General features: G+C 35.4%; 2 protein-coding genes across 2 annotated transcripts in view; both read right to left on the bottom strand.

The window, feature by feature from the left end:
* The window catches only part of ADAM32 (ADAM metallopeptidase domain 32), a 208,284-nt gene extending 205,549 nt beyond the window's left edge, over positions 1–2,735 (bottom strand). The window contains exon 1 of the mRNA XM_063076729.1: positions 2,534–2,735. Coding sequence (XP_062932799.1) covers positions 2,534–2,717 — 184 coding nt within the window. The 5' untranslated portion in view covers positions 2,718–2,735. The remainder of the gene's footprint in view (positions 1–2,533) is intronic.
* Positions 2,736–5,564: 2,829 nt separating this feature from the next.
* Positions 5,565–20,188, bottom strand: part of ADAM9 (ADAM metallopeptidase domain 9) — a 121,068-nt gene continuing 106,444 nt past the window's right edge. Inside the window, exons 21-22 of the mRNA XM_063077413.1 lie at positions 8,589–8,656; positions 5,565–6,840 (exon numbers count right to left, since the gene is read on the bottom strand). Coding sequence (XP_062933483.1) covers positions 6,747–6,840; positions 8,589–8,656 — 162 coding nt within the window. The 3' untranslated portion in view covers positions 5,565–6,746. The remainder of the gene's footprint in view (positions 6,841–8,588; positions 8,657–20,188) is intronic.

The raw sequence follows: 20,188 nt of genomic DNA, 5'->3' as shown, positions 1-20,188 counted from the left end.
GTGAACCCAAATCTGCTCTAAAAAATAAAGTTTATTAATTTTTTAAATGGTTAAATGGTAAATTTTATGTGTATTTTACAATTTAAAATAAAAATTAAAAACACAAAGGTAATACATCAAAGAATGGGTAAAAGATCAAAGTTCAAGATAAACAGACCAATGGATTTTAATATGGCATATCTTTTAAAGTTCATAGATGTGTTTTGGATTCCAAGCAAGAATACCCTCAAGTTATCTAAAAAGGTTATTAAAATACTCCTCCCTTTCCCAACTACATATACTTCATATACAGCAACAGATTGAACACAGAAGCAGATATAAGAGTCTGTCTTCTATAAAAGCAGACATTAAAGAGATTTACAAAAATATAAAACAATGCCACCCTTCTAACTATTTTTGTTTTGGAAAATTTTGTTATTTTTATTTTTAAAATGTGTTACTTATGCCTATTACCGTTATTTTTAAATAAATTATACACATTATTAAATTTCTATTTTAATTTCTAATAGCTGACACTGGTTCTAGGTCCCTATCTCAAGTCACTTGACAAGCTGTTTTTCAGGATGTTAGCTGAGCAAGCACAGAGATAAGGGCCTTGCTCTCCAGACGACCTGGAGCACCACGGGAATCGAAAATCTTCCCTCTGTGGAACTAAAAAGCTGGAATTTGAACCACCATAGCCTTCAACAAGAAGAACCCAGCATCCAGCAGCCAATCAACTTTTGCCCAGTTCTTTACTTCTTAAAATCTGCCCAGCCCCCGGATGTGGGTGACAGATTTGAGCTTGGCCTCCTGTCCCCTTTGCTGGTGGACCTCTCAATACAGCCTTTTTCTTTTCCCAAAAACTGGTGCCATAGTATTGGACTCTGAAGGGAGCCCTTGCTCAGTAACATGCTGACAGATGGAAACCCACAAAAACAAAAGCTCTTTGAGGATCTCAGTAATTGTTTACGTGTAAAGGAGTTTTGAACGCAAAAGTTTGACAACCATTGCATTAAAATACTGCATGTTATAGACCGGCTGCATCCTCACAAAATGCATGTGTTGAATCCCTAACCCCCAGTGTATAGTATTTGGTGACGGCCTTTGGGAGGTGACTAGGGTTAGGTGAGGTCATAGGGTGGGGCCCTCCTGATGGGGTTAATGACCTTATAAGAGGAGACACCAGAGAACGTGTTTGCCTGTGTTTGTCCTGCACACAAGGAGCGGGAGAGGATCCCCAGCAGAACCCGGCGACAGCAACACCTGACCTCGGCCTTCAGCCTCCACAACTGCGGGAAATAAACGTCTTTCGTCGAAGCCACACGGTCAGTGGTACTTTGTTAGGGCAGCTGCAGCTGTTATAATACGTAACAGCAAAAACGCTGAAAACAACTCAAACGGTCATCAATAAGAGATGTGGGAAATGAACTGTGGTCACCTGCAAACAACGCGACGCTACAGAACGGAAAAAACAGCCGAGCACAGACAGCATGACAAGATTGAGGACAGTGTTGAAAGGGAAGGAAAGTAACGTCTCAGAACATTTAGCGGCGTCCAAACCTCCTCTTATACACGTCAGGACTGTCCCCACTGTTGTTCCCGCCCTGCCTCGGACGCAGGACATTTTGTGACAGCAGGACAGGTCACCAGGCTGGGACAAACACCGCCTCAGGAAAGTGCGGTTTGGGCGGAGCTCGGGACGTGTCTGAGGCGCTTTCTGAGGAGCGGGCCGCCCAGAGCCCAGGTCCGGGGCAGAGGCTCGACCTCCACCCCTTAGGATTGGGTCCCGCTCTCCTGAGTCACTGGTGCTGGGACGGAAGGGACCGAGGAGGGGGGACCCCGGGCTTTGGACCCAGAGGGGCCAGAGTCTGACGAGCGGGGCAGGCGCCGGGAGGAGGAGCAGGGCCCGGCTTACCGGCTGCGGACGGCCGCAGGGCACCGAGCAGGGCACCGAGCCCGGCGAGCAGCAGCACCGGGCGGGACATGGCGCGGCTCGGGGGCTCCAGGAGGGGCCGGGCGGCCGTTGGCGGACGCAGCGACCGCCGTTCCCGGGCGCGCGCACGCCCCGCAGCCTCGGCGCGCGTGCTCGGGCGGCCCCGGGAGGCAGCGAGGCTGGCGCGGGCTGTGCCGCCCGCTGTGGGGCGTCCGAGGACCCCGGTGTCCGCTGTCGGGGACCGTCCCAGCGCCCCCGTGCCCTCTGTGGTCCGTCCGAGGCCCCGGCGCCCGCTGCCGGAGAACGTCCGTGGCGCCAGTGCCCTCTGCCGGGGTCGTGCCTTCTGCCGGGGTCGTGCCCTCTGCCGGGGTCGTGCCCTCTGCCGGGGTCGTGCCCGCTGCCGGGGTCGTGCCCTCTGCAGGGGCCGTCCCCCCACCCTCTCCTCCCTGTGCGGACGGACCTAGAGAACTGACGCGGCCACCGCAGTGCGCCCTTCTGTGCCGGCTACTAACGAAGTGCCCCTGAGAGCGAACGGGTGACACTTTCTGAATTAAAATCTACACACGCACACGTATTCATATTTACTGTTTCTAAGATTAAAAACAAAACAAAAAATACCGTTTAGGCAGATGCGCGGGAAAGATTCCGAGAAGGGGAGAGCGAGCTGGTTTCCGCATTTGGGGAGCGCCGCTGCAACGTTTCCCCTCACGCTGTCCGAATGGACTTGGTCACGCAGCCGGGTCGTCTTCCTCGTGTCAACCTGGTTCCCACAGGCGCACGGCTGAAATTCGTGTGATGTCATTGTCTCGTTCCGAAATTTCTCAGTGCAATGAATATTCATTCATTCATGGAGTGACATACAGGGAAGGTTTTTGCCCGTAATTATAGCACCTTTGTTCCAGTAGAAAATTCCAGCCAAAGGCCTCAGCACAGCATTTAAATCTCTTAAGTCCGGAACCCGGCCTGCCATCTGTTGTCTCCTGTCCCCAGTGCTCTGGCCATGCCCTTGGCCTGCAACGCCACCTGCCTCCCAGCCCCACCTGCAGCCTTCATCCATATGTACCATCTATTAACTCTTCAAATCTCACAGAATGAACTCATCTTTCATACTAATCAACACACAGGCACACACACAAACTAAAAGGTCCTTCTGCACACCCAAAGTGACAGTAGACGTGATTTCATGCATGCATGAGATTTCAACAAGGCAGTCTAAGCCTGAAAAACGGCAGCAGAAACATAAACAAGGCAACAACAACAAAAAACACACCCAGCTTGTATCTCAAGAGGAAGAGCCAGTGCTTAGGCAGCGGTCCAGCCAAAGCTGGTTTCCTCCTGCTTCACAGATAGCAGAAGAACAATTACTGTAAATGCTGAAGTTCATCAATTAGTGTTAAGTATTCTGAGTGAATTTCTTTTATTTCTTTGTTCTCTCTCCTCAACCTTTCTTGTTGCTGTCTTTAATAGAGCAGAATCTGTATTATTCTTAGTTGTATGGGTCTCTCCATAACAGACGATGTATTTCTTCTAAAGGACTTACAGATCATAGTACATAACATCTGCAAGATGGTAGCGTTTCAGTAAACATTAACGAAATTTAATAAAATCTGATGTGTGCTTAGAAAACCTGGATTGTACTTAACTCTATGGTTAGAGATCCAGGCTTGAAAGAAAGAGAAAATGCAATGATCTGAATGAGGTCAGTTTGTGAACATATATCAAACAGTAATATCAAATTATATGTAATTTATCCTTGACTATTATAACTTTAGCAGATGGTTAATGAAGTCCTTTAATATTTTCAAATCTTGAAATGGCATCCATGACCAAGAAATTTTACACTTTCTAACAGTAATACAGAATAAGTCAAGAACAAATCTAAGTGAAAAGCATATAAAATATGTAAGAAATAAAGTGAAAGAGGTTCAGGTCAAATAGCCTTTCAGAAAAATTTTCTAACTAGTCAAAGATCCAAGGAATTATCTAATCCCACAGAAAGTGTTAAGTTACATAGTTAATATATTACCAACTGTAAAATTTGTGATAACCATTATAATTGCAAAAATTGAGGCTGTGTATTCATTCAGAGATCCAAATTGATATGAAGAAACTTCATTTGGGATTGCTAGCATTTTTCATATGTTCTTATTGTTAAAATAATGTGCTATATCTAAAAAACAGAAATTTCTGCCTTCTTCAAAACTAATATTCTTTAATAAAAATTTGGCAAAAGTCTGAAAAATTGAGATAATATCTATAAAAGTTTGATTAGAATTTCATCTAAAGTCCCTCCTGAAACATATTATTGTGGTCTTTCTCTCTCTCTCTCTCTTTCTTATTTCCCACTTGTAAGTGAGGACATGTGGTATTTCTCTTTCTGTGCCTGGCTTATTTAACTTAACATAATTTTCTACAAGCTCATCCATGTTGCTGTAAATGGCATAATTTCATTCTTTTTTATGGCTGAGTGGTATTCCATGGCATATATATACCACAGTTTCCTTATCCAGGTGTCAACTGATGGGCATTTAGGTTGGTTCCATACCTTGGCTATTATAAAAAGAGCTGCGATGAACATGGGAGTGCAGGTGTCCCTTCAACATGATGATTTCCATTCCTTTGGATATATTTCCAGTAGTGGGGTTGCTGGATCATACAATAGTTCTATGTGCAGTTGTTTGAGAAACCTCCATACTGTTTTCCAAACTGGTGCACTAACATACAGTCCCACCAACAGCACAGAAGGGTTCCCCTCTTCACATCCTCACCAGCATCTGTTGTTCTCAGTCCTTTTGTTAGTAGCCAGTCTAACTGGGGTGAGATGATATCTCAGTGTGGTTTTGATTTGCATTTCCCTTCTGATTAGTGATGTTGAGCAGTTTTTCATGAACCTGCTGGCCATTTGTATATCTCCCTTTGAAAAACCGACTTAGCTCCTTTGCCCATTTTTTAATTGGTTTCTAGATTTGGGAAAAGGGGAGGAGGGTGGAGTTTAGAAAGAAAGTGGGTAAGGGACACAAAGAATAATTAATAATTTGTAACGATGAATATGCTAATAATACTGATTCAATCATCACATATGTACACAAATCCTGATAGTTGACTCTGTACCCCATAAATATGTGTAATCAATTATGTTTCAATTAAAAAACAAACTTAAAAAAGGAATTTTTAACAAATTTTTTAAATAAAAAAAATGATATTCATCTAATAATGATTTTTTTCTGGGTGACAGAATTTGGGGAGAATTTTTTTATCTTCATCTTTATACTTTTCTCTTTTTGAATGCATTATAATAAGCTCAAAAATAATGTTATTTTTTAGAAGCATAAGTATATACTAAGATGGTAAATATTTAATACAGGGAAGTGGAAATATGGATGATTGTTATTTTTGTACATTTCAATATTGCTTAAATAAAACATACATTGATAAATATAAATTTTTAATAATAAGATAATAAGATTATAAATACTTGGGTATTTAGGAAGTTACTGGGAGACACAATAGAGAATTTCAAATATTTCAATTTATTTATTGTAAATGGTATATTTATATATGTATATATAAACAAACCAAAAAGATTTTTTAAAAAACTAATGAAATTCAGTTAATAAACCTATCATTAAACTTTATTATGAAAGGTTATGAAAAACTTTTAATTGTTTAAAATTTTACTGTCCATACCATTCTTCCAAAATAAAAATTCATTTTTTTACAGCTGAGACAATAACTCAGAGACTTTTCATACTTCATACTAACTTTTTCATACTTATCTAAGAAATCTCATACTTTCTTCTATTCTCCAGCCCGATTTCTATGAAAACATTAGTGTCAACAGAGACATGATCCAGCACATCTTAGTAAATGTAAACATTTTAAATTATTTAATTGCAAGCTTTGAAAATTCATATTTTAGACTTAAAGTGCTTATGAAATTCTCAAGTGGTTTTGTAACAGCTCAATTGATTGAAAATATTATTATAATTGTTCTGGCTTTATTATAGCCATAAATCAACAGCGTATCTGATTAGATCTATTAAACACCTCAGATCTTAAAGCTTATAATTTATTTAAAATAATGCTATTATAAAAGGATGACAGGCTTTAACAGGATTCATAATAGAAATTCTATTATTAAATTAATTTTTCTAATAGTCATTATCTATAGTTGAAAGATCATAAAAATGGAAGCTATTAACTGTGTGTGAATATACACACTTTTAATATATTTTGTACTTTCAAAATAATATTAGGATGTCTTAATTGTTGTTCTTGTGCATTCTTTTGAAGACAGAATATTTGTTTATTCATATAGTGAATGAGAGACAAGATTCTAGTGTATGATAATTATTAACCCGTGCAAGATGAAAAATATTAGATATTATTGGCAGCTAATTATTGAGTTTTCATAGGTGTTAGATTATCACATGTTCAATGAGAAACTACATTAATGATAACTAACACCAAAAATTCAGAATAACATTTAAGCACATAATGACAAATCTTACACCAACACAGCTGAGAATCATTGCAATAACATGTTCGAAATAACATAATCCATGTTAAATACATTAAGCTCACAGATGACCAAAGAAGACTTCTTCAGTAATGGAAATGGAAACATTACTCTAAATTCCCGAGCTTTACCGTATTTCCTTGTATTTCTCAACACCCACACTCAGTTTCTGTTTTTCTGTGTTAGTAAAGTTTGTTTTGTATCTTGTTTTCATTGATAGTTACAACAGGAAGAAAGGCTTTTCAAGAAAACATCAGAAAAAAAGTATTAGCTCAGTTCCCTGAAGACATTTACAAAAAGAAGGGTAAAAAGTCAAGTGAGGGAACTATATAAAGGAGGTGCAGGAGCAGGACGAGCAGGAATTAAGTTTCCCTGAGATGATACTTTCGGTTGTGGTGGAGGTGGCCTGTGAGGAGGAAAAAAGATAGTTAATAGGGTGTTTGGGAAAAAGATAGTTAATAGAGTGAAATAATGCTATATTCATTGCAAGCTCAACCTAACACCATCCTCAGCATCCCTGACAATAGGTAAGGGTTCTTTACATTCTAAGATTACTATTAATATGATATTATTGGCTAACCAATATGAAGCAAAGGTCAAAAGGCTCTAATTAGAGTCTGAAATGGAATAATTACCTTAAATTAATATAACTCCATACTCAGCAATGTTGTATGAAGGTTCTAGTTTATGTGTTTTTAAAAAGAATAGCACATGAAATTGTAAAGCCAAATTGTAAAAGACAAATGAGGACACTAAGTGGATTAAGCCCTTTCTTGTGCGGATAGAATTAAGGGCAGCAATTTACTGCTAAGTATAAACCTACCTCTGTGCTGACATAAACAGAGATAAAATTCCAGCTCCCTCAAATATGATATCCACTTTGAGAATTAAACCTGCTATTACTTCTAGACCCGTCCATCTCAATCCTCACACTTTAACCTGTGGACAGCCATCCTTAACAGCTTCATGAGATTCTAGTTTACCTCTACTCCAGTAACACACTGGAACACTGCCTGGTGAATGTCTGCTTCACAATTTATAAAATCTTCTCTTGATCCTCAGGTGGATTTTAATGTGCTCTTATTGCATAATAAATATTATATACGAGGACACCCCTCAATGTTGCAATACAATTACAATTTGAAGGGCTTTGGGGGATAGGAGGGTTAGATGCATTTTATGTGTTGCAAAATGTAGTAATAGATTTTCTCTTTTCCTGCTGATTTCAGCCCATCCATTGAATCTTTAATTAACTTCAGTTCTTGTGTTTTTCAGTTCTAGAATTTGCATTGGTTTTTTTGTTTGTTTCTAGTTCCAGGCTGAAATTCTTGATGTTGACTATTAATTTCATGACATGATCGTCATAGTTATTTTAAAGTCCCTGTCTGATAACTCCCAGTCTGTTTCTATGGTCTCTTGCTTCTGGGTTTTGGTCCCATTTTCCTTTCCTGTATGCCTAGCTTTTTGATTGCGGGCCAAACATAAAAAACTGTATAAATCAGTTGAGGGTCTAGTTCACTCTTACTCCTAGGTCCCAACACAAAGCCTGGGATGTCTGCCAGAGTACCCCCTCCTTACAGGAGTCCAGTTTTTTATCCCTTCTACCCTATGAGTTTGTTGAAAGCACTCCTCAGCTTCCTAACTTCTCTGTTGTCACTTTCAGGACAGGTAGACACAAGCAGGACAGACAAGTGGCCCCCAAAGCTGGGATCTTGTCTAGACTTCCTTCCCCTCCTGGACTTTATCCGCACAATTTCTCACCTCCTTGGTCTCTTATGCCTTCAAATATATGTTTTCTTATATTGTCCAGCTTTTCTAGCTGTTCTTAATAGGAAGGTCGGTCCCACCCTACTGGTTTCCTATTGCTGGTTATTTTAAAGGCCCTTGCTTCTGACTGTTACGTACACCAAAAGCTGTAGCAGCATCTGATTGTATGTCTTGCTCAGATTTCTTTGAAATTTCATTTTGACACTGCACTAATAGAAAAAAATTTATATAAAATTTCTTTCAGAGCCTTTCTACAAATCATGTTTTATCTAAATTACTGGCAATAAACATCCTGCCCTAAATTACATTAAATCAGAAAGGAAATTGTTAGACATTAACCCTTAGGTTTTATTCTGGTCAAGTAATCTAAGCAAATTCACTTCTGACCTTGATGGGAACTGCTGAGGCTGCTTGGCTGCATAGGTTGGTACTGGAAATCTGTTTGCATATATAGGCTAAAAAGAAACAAAACAAAGAGATTATTATCACAATGTAGTCATAAATATATTTTCTACGTAAAAATAATTAATATACTTAAAATCAATAAACAAACTCCTTACTTACAATGCTAACATCTAAAAATATTTTGCTTATTCAACATATCTTTACCACTGAATGTGAAGTACTTAATTCTTTTAAGGCTGTATTTTTTCAGTTCTGTAACACTAAAGCATTATAGTCTTGACTCAAATCAACTCAATTAGTATGAAGGTAACATATTTCCTATATTTTAAATAAAATCTTCCAAAAATTTATTGCTAAACCTGTACAGTACCTAACTGGTACTGTAAATACCACTAATCTACAAGCCTTGATTTTGAAATTCATTATATTTTTCCTTGACAAAGTAGCTGAAATGAAGTTTTGCAACAAAATGAGACTATATAACTCAACCATAAATAAGAAAGTAAAGGTAAAAGTATTCTTCAGATACCACATTACATTAGGAAAAGCTGGGGAAGATCGGATGGAATTAATAAATCTCTGATGAGGTGATCTTGACCAAGCTGTCCTCTAGTATCTGCTGTTAATTGCTACAGCTCTATGAGTAGCACAATGTGCACAGTGTTGGAGAAGACCTTGAGCACTCCGGGTTCTGCCAGGAAACAGGTGGTCTATCACCTACTGTATTCTTCACAGAATGATTTGCATGTTCTGTGAAAATGGAGAAGAGATGCAAGAAAAATGTCTCCATCCCTTTCCACCAAGCCTTGGGAGCACCACTTTTAAGGTATAAATTCCACTTTTTGGAATGATAATTGGGTGAGGTGATGAATATGTTAATTAGCTTGCAATCTAATTACACCATAGATCAAAACATCACATTGTACCCCATAAACGTATACAATTACGATTTGTCAATTAAAAATAATATTAATAAAAAAATGTTTAATTCCATTTTGGGGAATTTATGTGACATATACTTTCTTATAATTTATTTTTTAATTAAAATGTATTGTTTATATATTTATGGGATACAGAGTTATATTTTAATAAATGTATGTAATGTGTAATGATCAAATCAGGGTAGGTAACAAATTCATCATCCCAAAAATGTATCATTTGCTTTGTGACGAGAATATTTAAGAGTGTCTCTTCTAGCTATTTGAGAACATACAATAAATTATTGTTAGTTATAAACTCCTAGCACTACTGTAAACCCCTAAAACTTATTTTTCCTATCTAGCTGTAATTTTATGTCCATTAGCCAACCTTTCCCCATCCCTCCTTTCCCCTTTCCTTTCCCACCTCTAGTAACCACAATTCTACTCTCAACTTCTAAAAGTTCAACTTATTTTTTTCAATATCCCACATATGAGTGAGAACATGTGGTATTTATCTTTCTGTGTTTGACTTATTTCACTTAACATAATGACACACTTTTACAAGTATGCAAAGACCTATGTACAAGGATGCTTGATGCCATGTTTTTTTGTAGTAACAAGATTTGAAGCAAACTTTTTAAATTTATGGTAAATCCATAAAAAGAAATAGTATGCGGTTGTAAAAAGAATGGGATAGATGCTCATTATTTGCAAACAGTGAACTAAATGACCAGAGAAACTTCCCAATATACAGCACCTAAAATGGTTAAAGTATTAAAAAGGCATTTTTAAATGCTTGGCTGAGTTAATGAGAAATAAGAAATATTTTAAAGGTCAAAAACAATAAGAAAATATGGAAGAGTCCAGAGTGCAGAGCAGCATTTGTCCTGTGAACATCTTCCCATCATGGTAGGCTATGGTATGTGCTTTCAGATAACACAGACAGCCTGATTCAAACTGGGCAGTTTGGCTCAAAGTCCATGCTCTTAATAATTACATGCATGGCCTCACAAATCTAAGCAAACATTCCATAATACAATAATAATATCTATATAATAGAATTTTAAAGAAAGAATTGAAATATCATACAAAAACAGCATATAATGAGTAGAAGGTGATCAGAATTAAACCATTTTAAGGTCCATATGTTGTTTAGAAGAAGGGTAAACATATTAATTTTAGGCATTACATTAAATATGCATGTTAAAAATTGTAGAAAAATCTCCAAAAAAGAGATTTTTATCTAGTTTTCTAATTTATCTAACAATGCATCTAAATACTAGCACAGGAGGAAAATAAAGTGCCACAGGAGGGGAACTAAATCAATCCAAAAGAATACAAGAGGAATTCAGTGTGGAAAAGTAACAAGAAAAGCATGAAATAATGAAATCACAAAATAATATGATAGAAAAACTATGTTAATAATTATAATCAATGTAAATGAATTAAAGTCTCCAGTTAAAAGACAAATATTTAAAAAAATAAAAATCTAGAATTTTCTATTTACAAGAGCAGATATAAGGACAAAGAAAGTTTGCATATAAAAAAGATATGAGGTAAATATCACCCATAACAGAAAAGCTAATATTGCTGTATTAATATCAGGAAAAAATGGATTTGAAAGGAGAAACTGTCTTTCCTGAGCTAATACATAAACACTCTGACGACCAAAAGCTTAAAACCTAAAAACATCTATCAGGGACTACCTTAAGGACTTTTAATCAACAACATGAAAGATGTCATCTGGAAGAACATAGAGAAAATTTAAAACATGCTTTAATTGAAACTGAAAGTTTTTCCCCTAAAATCAGGACTAAGGCAAGAATGGCTGCTTTTACCACTGCTATGTAACATAGTAACAAAAGATTTAGCCAGAGCAATTAAACAAGAAAAAGAAACAAAAAGCACCCAAACTGGAAAGAAAGAAATAAAAGTACCTCTATTAATAGATGATATGATCATACAGAAAGAGAATATCCCAAAGAATACACAAGTTACTCACTAGAGCTTATCAATGAATTCAGCAGAGTTCCAGGGTACAAGATGAACATGCAAAAAACAGTTGCATTTTTATACACCAGCAATAAACAATCCAAAAAGAAAATTTAAAAAGTAATTCCATTTACAATAACATCCAAAAGAATAAAATACTTAGAAATAAAATTAACCAAGGAGATGAAAGACTGGTACACTGAAAATTACAAAACATTCTCAACAGAAGTCAAAGTACACATAAGTAAGTGGAAAGAAACTAACATTCATGGATAGTAAGTCACTACTGTTGAGATATCAATACATCCCAAAGTGATCTACGGATTCAAAATCTCTCTCAAAATTCCAGCAGCCTTATTTTTGTAGAAATTGAAAATCAGATCCTCAAATTCATATTGACTTGTAAGAGGGCAAGAATAACCAAAACAATCTTGAAAAAAAAAGAACAAAGTTGGAGCATTCACAATTTGCAATTTCAAAATTTACTAAAATGCTACAGGAATCAAAATAGCATAGAACTGACATGATGAACATTAAGACCAATGGAATAGAACAGAGAGTCTGAGAATAAACTTATACATCTATTGACAACTGATTTTACACAAAGGTGCCAAGTCCATTCAATGGAGACAGAATAGTCTCTTCAAGAAATGGTACTGAGATGGCAATCTATTCTTAAGATATGATACCAAAAGCACATAGAAAAAAAGGAAAAAAAATAAGTAAACTGGACTTCATTGAAATTAAAATCTTTAGTGCATCAAAGAACATTATTGAGAAAGTGAAAATACAATCTACATAATGGGAGAAAATATTTGCAAATCATATATCTAATAAGAGGTCAATATCTATAACATAAAGAAATTCTACAACTCAATAACGATGAATGCACCTTTTAAAAAGTGAGCTAAAGACTTCAGTAGACATTTCCCCAGAGAATATATATAAATGGCCAATAAGCAAATGAAAAGAGGCTCAACATCATAAGTCATTAAGGAAATTCAGATCAAAACCACAATGAGGTACCACTTAATATCCACTAAGTTGTCTATAATAAAATACTTACAAAAACAAAAAGCAGTTGGTGAAGATGTAGAGAAACTGCAATTTTCATACATTGCTAGTAGGAATGTAATATGGTGCAACCACTGTGAAAAACCATTTGGCAGTTCCTCAAAAAGTTAAGTATAAAATCGTTATGTGACATAGCAATTCCACCTTTATGTAAATAGCCAGAAGGACTGAAAACAGGAACTCAAACAAGTACGTGTTCATGGCAGCATAATTCACAATAGCAAAAAGAGAGAAACAACCCAAGTGTCCATCAACAGATGAATGGATAAACAAAATGTGGTATATACATGCAATGGTGCTGTGATCTGAACGTTGGTGTCCCCCCAAAATTCTTATGTTATTAAGAGGTTGGGTCCTTAGGGGTGATTAGGTCATAAGAACTCTGCCCTCATGAATGGAGTTAGCACCCTTATAAAAGACACTTGAAGTAGACTTTGCCCCTTCTGCCACGTGAGGACACCGCAAGAAGGCACCATCCTTGAAGCAGACAGTGAGGCCATACCAGAAAATAAATCTCCCTGTGCCTTCATCTTGAACTTTCCAGCCCCCAGAACTATAATAAATTCCCATTGTTTATAAATTACCCAATCTAATGTATTTTTTATAGAAGGCCAAACAGACTAAAACAGATGGAATATTATTCAGCCATAAAAAGTAATAAAGTTCTCACATGCTGAAACATGGATAAACCTTAAAGACATTATGCTAAATGCAATAAGCCAGGCACAAAAGGACAAATATTGCATGATTCCACTTATATGAGGTAACTAGAATAGGCAAATTCATAGAGACAGAAAGTAGAATGGTGGTTGTCAGAGGCTGTGGTTAATGGAAAAGGGGAGTTATAGCTTTCATGAGTACAGAGTTTCTGTTTGGGGTAATGAAAAAAGTATTGGAAAAAGATAGTGGTGATGGAGCACAACATTCTAAATCTAATTAATGCAAATGAGTTGTATTCTTAAAAATGGCCAAAATGCCAGAGAGGCCACAGTATCACAGACACCTGGGGGAACTCCTGGGTAGAAACTGGCAAACCTCCATCAGTAGAAGATTACACAAAAGAGCTCAGAGACAACACATCCACAGAAAATATTTGAGAGACCTCCAGAATCTTTATCCCGCCTGAGTGGAGAAAATCCACCTTGCACAAAATTAGAACACAAAGTCTGGGAGAGGCGGATCATTCTTCAAGTGCCAAAATCCCAACCAAAAAAAATAGAAGACAAAAAAATACAAAGAAACAGGGAAACATGGCCCATTTAAAGTAACAAATTAAATCTCCCGAAACCAACCCTAAAAACATATAAATATAAATTGCCAAAGAATTCAAAATTACCATCACAAGGATGCTCAAAGAATTAAAAGAAAGGACAGAGAGACAACTAAATGAATTCAGCAAAATGATGTATGAACAAAATGAAAATATCAACAAATAGTATTACAAAGAATAAGCAAACAGCAATTCTGGAGTTAAAAATAAAATATTAAATTGTAATATTCACTACAGGGATTCAATAGCAGACTTGATTAGGCAGAAAAAAGTATCAGTGGACTCAAAAAGAGGATATGCAAAATTACTGAGGCAGAGAAGCAAAAGGTGAAGAGAAAGGATAATAAATACCAACACAAAACCATATGAAAATATAAAACTCAATTATAAAGATAAATGTACAGGCAAATACAGAATCCTGTAGTACTATAATGTGGGTGTGCAGATCATTTTTAAATCTTGTTGGAATTTTTAAATAGATAGTAATAACTTTAAGATATTTTATGTAATTGCAAGTATAACCACAAAGAAACTAAAATATGCAAAAAGGAAAATGAGAATAATAATATATCACCACAAAAAATCAAAAAAACACAAAAGAAGGTAGCAAGGGAAGAAAAGAGGGTCAAAAAAGCTACAAGGGGCTAGCCAATTAGCTCAGTTGGTTACAGAATGGTGTTGTAACACCAAGGTCAAGTACTGGATCCCCATATAGGCCAGCCGTCCCCAAAAAAAACAAGAAAGAAAGAAAGAAAAGCTACAAGACATACAAAAACAATTAGCAAAATAGCAATAGTAAGTACTTCTCCATCAGTAATTACTTGAAATATAAATAGACATTCCATGCAAATGGAAAACCACAGAGCAAAGGTAGCAATATTTACATCACACAAAATAGACATAAAAATCAAAAACAGTAAAAAAATAAAAAAGCCCCAAAGGTCAATACATAATGATAAAAGAGTCAATTCACCTAAAGAATATAACAATTGTAAATATATATGTAGCCAACATCACACCACCAATATATATAAAGCAAATATTAATTGATCTGGAGGGACAGATAGACAGTAACACCAAGTAACTACTGTGGAATTCAATACGCCACTTTCAACAATAGATGGATCACCCACACAGAAAATCAATAAGGAAACACTGAACTTGAACTACACTTTAGACCAAATAAACCTAACAGACATATGCAGTATATTCCATCCAACAGATGAAAAATACATATTCTCAAGTGCTCACAGAACATTATCCAGTCTTAACAAATTTGAGAAGACTGAAAATATATCAAGTATCTTTACAAACACAATAGTATGACTAGACATAAATAACAAGAGAAATTTTACAAAATTCACAAATACATGGAAATTAAACAACATGCTCCTGAATGACAACTTGGTCAAGACAAATCAAAGGGGATATTTTAAAATATCCTGAGACAAATAAAAATGTAAACAAAACATAAAAAAATTTATGAGATCCAGTAAAAGCAATCTAAAAAGGAAGTTTATACCAAATTCATACCAATAAACATCCACATTAAAAAAGAACAATATCAAATAAATAATCTAATGTTATATACTTCAAGGCCTAGAAAAAGAACAAAATGAAGCCACAGGTCAGTAGAAAGTTAGTAGAAGGAAGGAAATAAAGATCAGAGGAGAAATAAATGAAATAATTAAAACAAAAAGTAAGAAAGATAAATGAAACTAAAAGCTGGTTGTTTCGAAGATAAAAAGATTAACATACCATTAGCTAAACTAAGAAAAAGAGAAGACAAACTCAAAAAATGAAAGAGGAGACATTACAACTGATAACATAAAAATACAAGGTATCATAAGACACTACTACAAAAATTATATGCTTTCACAAAGAAGACATACAAATGGCCAACAAGCACATGAAAAATGCTCAACACCAGTAATCATCAAGGAAATGCAAATTAAAATCACACTGCTATATCACCTCAGTCCAGTTAAAATGGCCATTATCAAAAGGACAGAAAATAATAAATACTAGCAATGCAGAGAAAGAGGAACACTCCTAATATGTTGGTGGGAATGAAATTGGTACAGTCATCATAGAAAACAGTATGGAGGTTCCTCAGAGCATGGACTCAGCAATCCCACTACTGGGTATATACCCAAAAGAAAAGAAATCTATATATTATCAATATATTGAAGATACACCTGCACATCCATGTTCATTGCATCATTATTCACAATAGGCAAGAGATGGAATCAACTTAAATGCCCATAAATAAATGACTGGATCAAACAAATATAGTATGTATACACAATGGAATATTATTAGGCTATTTAAAAAAATGAAATTCTGTTATTTGTGGTAACATGGGTGGAACTGCAGACTATTATGGACCCAGGAACAGAGAGACAAATATCACATGACTTCACTCATATGTGGAATCTTAAAAAAAAAAAAAAAGTTCTCATAGAAGTAGAGAGTACAATAATGGTTAGCACAGGCCTGGAAGGGAAGGACAAGGAAGGGGGGAGGTTGTAGTAGACTAACAGATACAAAACTATGCTATCTACCCTAAGTGAATCATTGTGCAGTATATGCACGCATTGAGATAACACAATGTACCCCACAAAAATATATGAATATTAAAATAAAAAATAAATAAAGGCCCTACAAAGGCCTGTAATCAAAATTAAAGTTATATGTGAAAAAACCGAATAAACTAGAAGAAATAGATGAATTCCTAGACACATTCAACTTACTGAGACTGAAATAGGAAGAAATAGAAAATTTGAACAGACTGATAACACATAAAAAGATTAAAGCAATAACAAAAAAAAAACCTCCCATCATAGAAAAGACCAGGACGTAATGACTTCATGGCTGAATTCTACCAAACATATAAAGAAGAGCTCATACCAATCCTTCTTAAAGTCTTCCAAAAAACTGTATATTCTTGCCACCTTTGTTAAAATCACTTGGCTAGAAGTGCATGGGTTTATTTCTGGGCTCTCTATTCTGTTCCACTTGTCTATTTTTGTGCCAGTACCATGCTGTTTTACTTATTACAGCTTTATGTTATATTTTGACATTAGGAAGTGTGATGCCTCCAATTTTGTTCTTTTTTTTCAAAATTGCTTTAGCTACAGAGTCTTTTGGGGCTCCATACAAATTTTAAGATCGACTTTTCTATTTCTGTAAAAAATGGCATTGGTATTTTGATATGGATTGTGTTGAATGTGCAGATTGCTTTGGATAATATGAATATTTTGATGTTAATTCTTTCACACCACGACCATGGGATAGCTTTCCATTTACTTGTATCCTCTTCAATTTTTTTTCACTGATGTTTTATAGTTTACATTATAGAGGTCTTTCATCTCCTTGGTTAAATTTACTCCTAGGTATTTCATTTTTGGGGTAGCTATTGTGAATGGGATTACTTTCTTGACTTCTTCTTTGGCCTTTTCATTACTGAAATATTGGAAGGCTGTGGATTTTTGTGTGTTGATTTTGTATCCTGCCATTCTACTGTATATATTTATTAGTTCTAGTAATTTTCTGGTGGAATCTATGCTTTTCTATGTATATGATCATGTCACCTGCAAATAGGGATAGTTTGACTTCCTCCTTACTGATTTGGATGCCCTTTATTGCTTCCACTTGCCTTACTGTGCTGGCTAGAACTTCCAGTACTATGCTGAATAAGAGTGGGGAATATGGGCATCCTTGTCTTACTCCAGATCTTAAAGGAAAAGCCTCCAATTTTTGTCCATTCAGTATGATATTAGCTGTGGGTTTGTCATATATGGCCCTTATTATTTGAGGTACATTCCTTCTATATCTAGTTTGTTGAGTGTTTTTATCATGAAGTGGTCTTGGATTTTATCAAATGATTCTTCTGCATCTATTGAAATGATCATATGGTGCCTTAGTGTCATTCTGTTGATATGATGTATCACATTTATTGATTTGTGTTATGTGGAACCATCCTTGCATTCCTGAGATGAATCCCACTTGATCACAGTAAATGGTCTTTTTAATGTGTTGCTGGATTGTGTTTGCTAGTATTTTATTGAGGATCTCCACATCTATGTTCATTAGAGATATTGGTCTGTAATTTTCTCTTTTTGTTGTGTCTTTTTCCAGTTTTGGTATGGGGTTAATGTTGGCCTCACAGAATGAGTTTGGAAGTATCCCCTCCTCTTCAATTCTCTGCAAAAATTTGAGAAGAATTGGTATTAGTTCTTTAAATGTTTGGTAGAATTTGGCAGTAAAGCAATCTGGTCCTGAGGTTTTCTTTGTTGGGAGACATGTTATTAATCCCATTCATTAGTCATTATTGGTCTGTTTAGGTTTTCTAGTTCTTCATGATTCAACCTTGGTGGGTCATATATGTTAAGAAATTTAACCATTTCTTCCAGGATTTCCAGTTTGTTCACACTATTTGTTTGTAGTAGTATCTTAAAATCCTTTGTATTTCTGTGGTATACAATGTATTGTCTCCTTTTTCATTTCTGGTTTTATTTGAGTCTTCTCTGTTTTTTCCTTTGTTAGTCTAGCTAAAATATTATCAATTTTGTTAATAATTTTGAAAAAATCAACTCTTTATTTTATTGATCTTTTGTATTTTTTAAAATCTCTAATTCATTTATTTCTGCTCTGATCTTTGTTACTTCTCTCCTTCTACTGATTTGGGGTTTGGTTTGTTCTTGTTTTCTAGTTACTTGAGGTGTAATGCGACATTGTTTATTTGAAGTCTTTCTTCTTTTTTGATGTAGGCATTTATTGCTATAAACTTCCTTCTTAGAACTGCTTCTGCTCTATCCCATAGGTTCTGTTATGTTGTGTTTTCATTTTCATTTGTCACCAGGAGTTTTCTAATTTCCCTTTTTATTTCTTCTTTGACCCATTTTTTGTTTAGGAGCATGTTTAATAGGCATGTAAAGTATGGTTTCTAGTGTCCCTTTTGTTCTTGATTTCTAGTTTTAACCCATTTGGGTTGGACAAGGTAGTTGATATGCTCTAATTTTTTTTAACTTGTTGAAATTTGTTTTGTGATCTAACATATGGTCTAGAGAATGTTCCATATACTGCTGAGAAGAATATGTATTCTACAAGAATGTATTAGATGAAATATTCTATATATGTCTGTTAGGTCCAATAGGCCTATAGTAGAGATTAATTCTGATGTTTCATTGTTAATTTTCTGTCTGGATGATCTGTCCTTTGTCGAAAGTGTGGTGTTAAAGTCCCCAACTATTATTGTGTTGGAGACTATTTTTCCCTTTAGGTCTAATAGTAATTGCTTTATATAACTGCATGCTCTGGAGTTGTGTGCATATACATTTAGAATTGTTATATCCTTTTGTTGAATAGATACCTTTATCATTATATAATAAGTTTCCTTATTTTTTTTTTTTACTTTCCCTACTTAAAGTCTATATTATCTAATATAAGTATATCTACTCCTGCTCTTTTTTGGTTTCCATTTACATGAAATATCTTTCTCCATCCTTTCACTTTCAATTGTTGTGTGTCTTGGTAGGTGAAGTGCAATTCTCATAGGCAGCATATTGTTGGTTCTTGTTCTATAATACATTGAGGGACTCTGTGTCTTTTAATTGGGGGCATTTAATATGCTTACAGTAATTACTGATATATAGGGACTTGTTACTAACATTTTCTTACTTTTTTCTGTTTGTTTGGGGGATTTTTTTTTTACCCTTTTTTCCCTTTCTTTACAATCTTACTGCCTTCTTTTGTGGTTGAGTGGTTTTCTCCAGCAGTGTATCTGGATTTCTCTCTATTAATTTTTAGTAGGTCTGCTATAAGTTTTTGTTTTATGGTTACCATGAGGCTTACAATAAATATGTTATAGTTATAACAGATTATTTTAGACTAACAACTTAATTTTCATATCTAAGAAAAAAGAAAAAAATCAAAAACAACTCTATGCTTCATTCCCCTCCCAGTTTTTGACATTTTGTTGCTTCAAGTTACATCTTTTAATATTGCCCACCTCTTACATATATTGTTGTATATGTTATTGTCTTGGTCAGTTTGTCATTAAGTCTTCATACTAACTATGTTATTGTTCTACATACTTTGGAAATTTTCAGCCATTATTTTCTTGAATATGCTTTCTACATCTCTTTTTTATTCCTCTCCTTCAGTTATGCCAATTATGTGGAGGTTATTTTGCTTGAGGGAGTCTCATATTTGCTGTATCTGGTACATTTTTCCTTTTTCTTTTTTCTTTTGCTCCTTTGATTGGATAATTTCATGTACTTATCTTTGAGCTCACTGATTATTTCCTCAGTTTGATTAAGCCT

The sequence above is a fragment of the Cynocephalus volans genome, chromosome 13 (genome assembly GCF_027409185.1).
Source record: "Cynocephalus volans isolate mCynVol1 chromosome 13, mCynVol1.pri, whole genome shotgun sequence".
Taxonomy (NCBI): domain Eukaryota; kingdom Metazoa; phylum Chordata; class Mammalia; order Dermoptera; family Cynocephalidae; genus Cynocephalus; species Cynocephalus volans.
The sequence above is the reverse complement of the archived record's forward strand: the minus strand, read 5'-3'. Positions and strand labels throughout refer to the sequence as shown.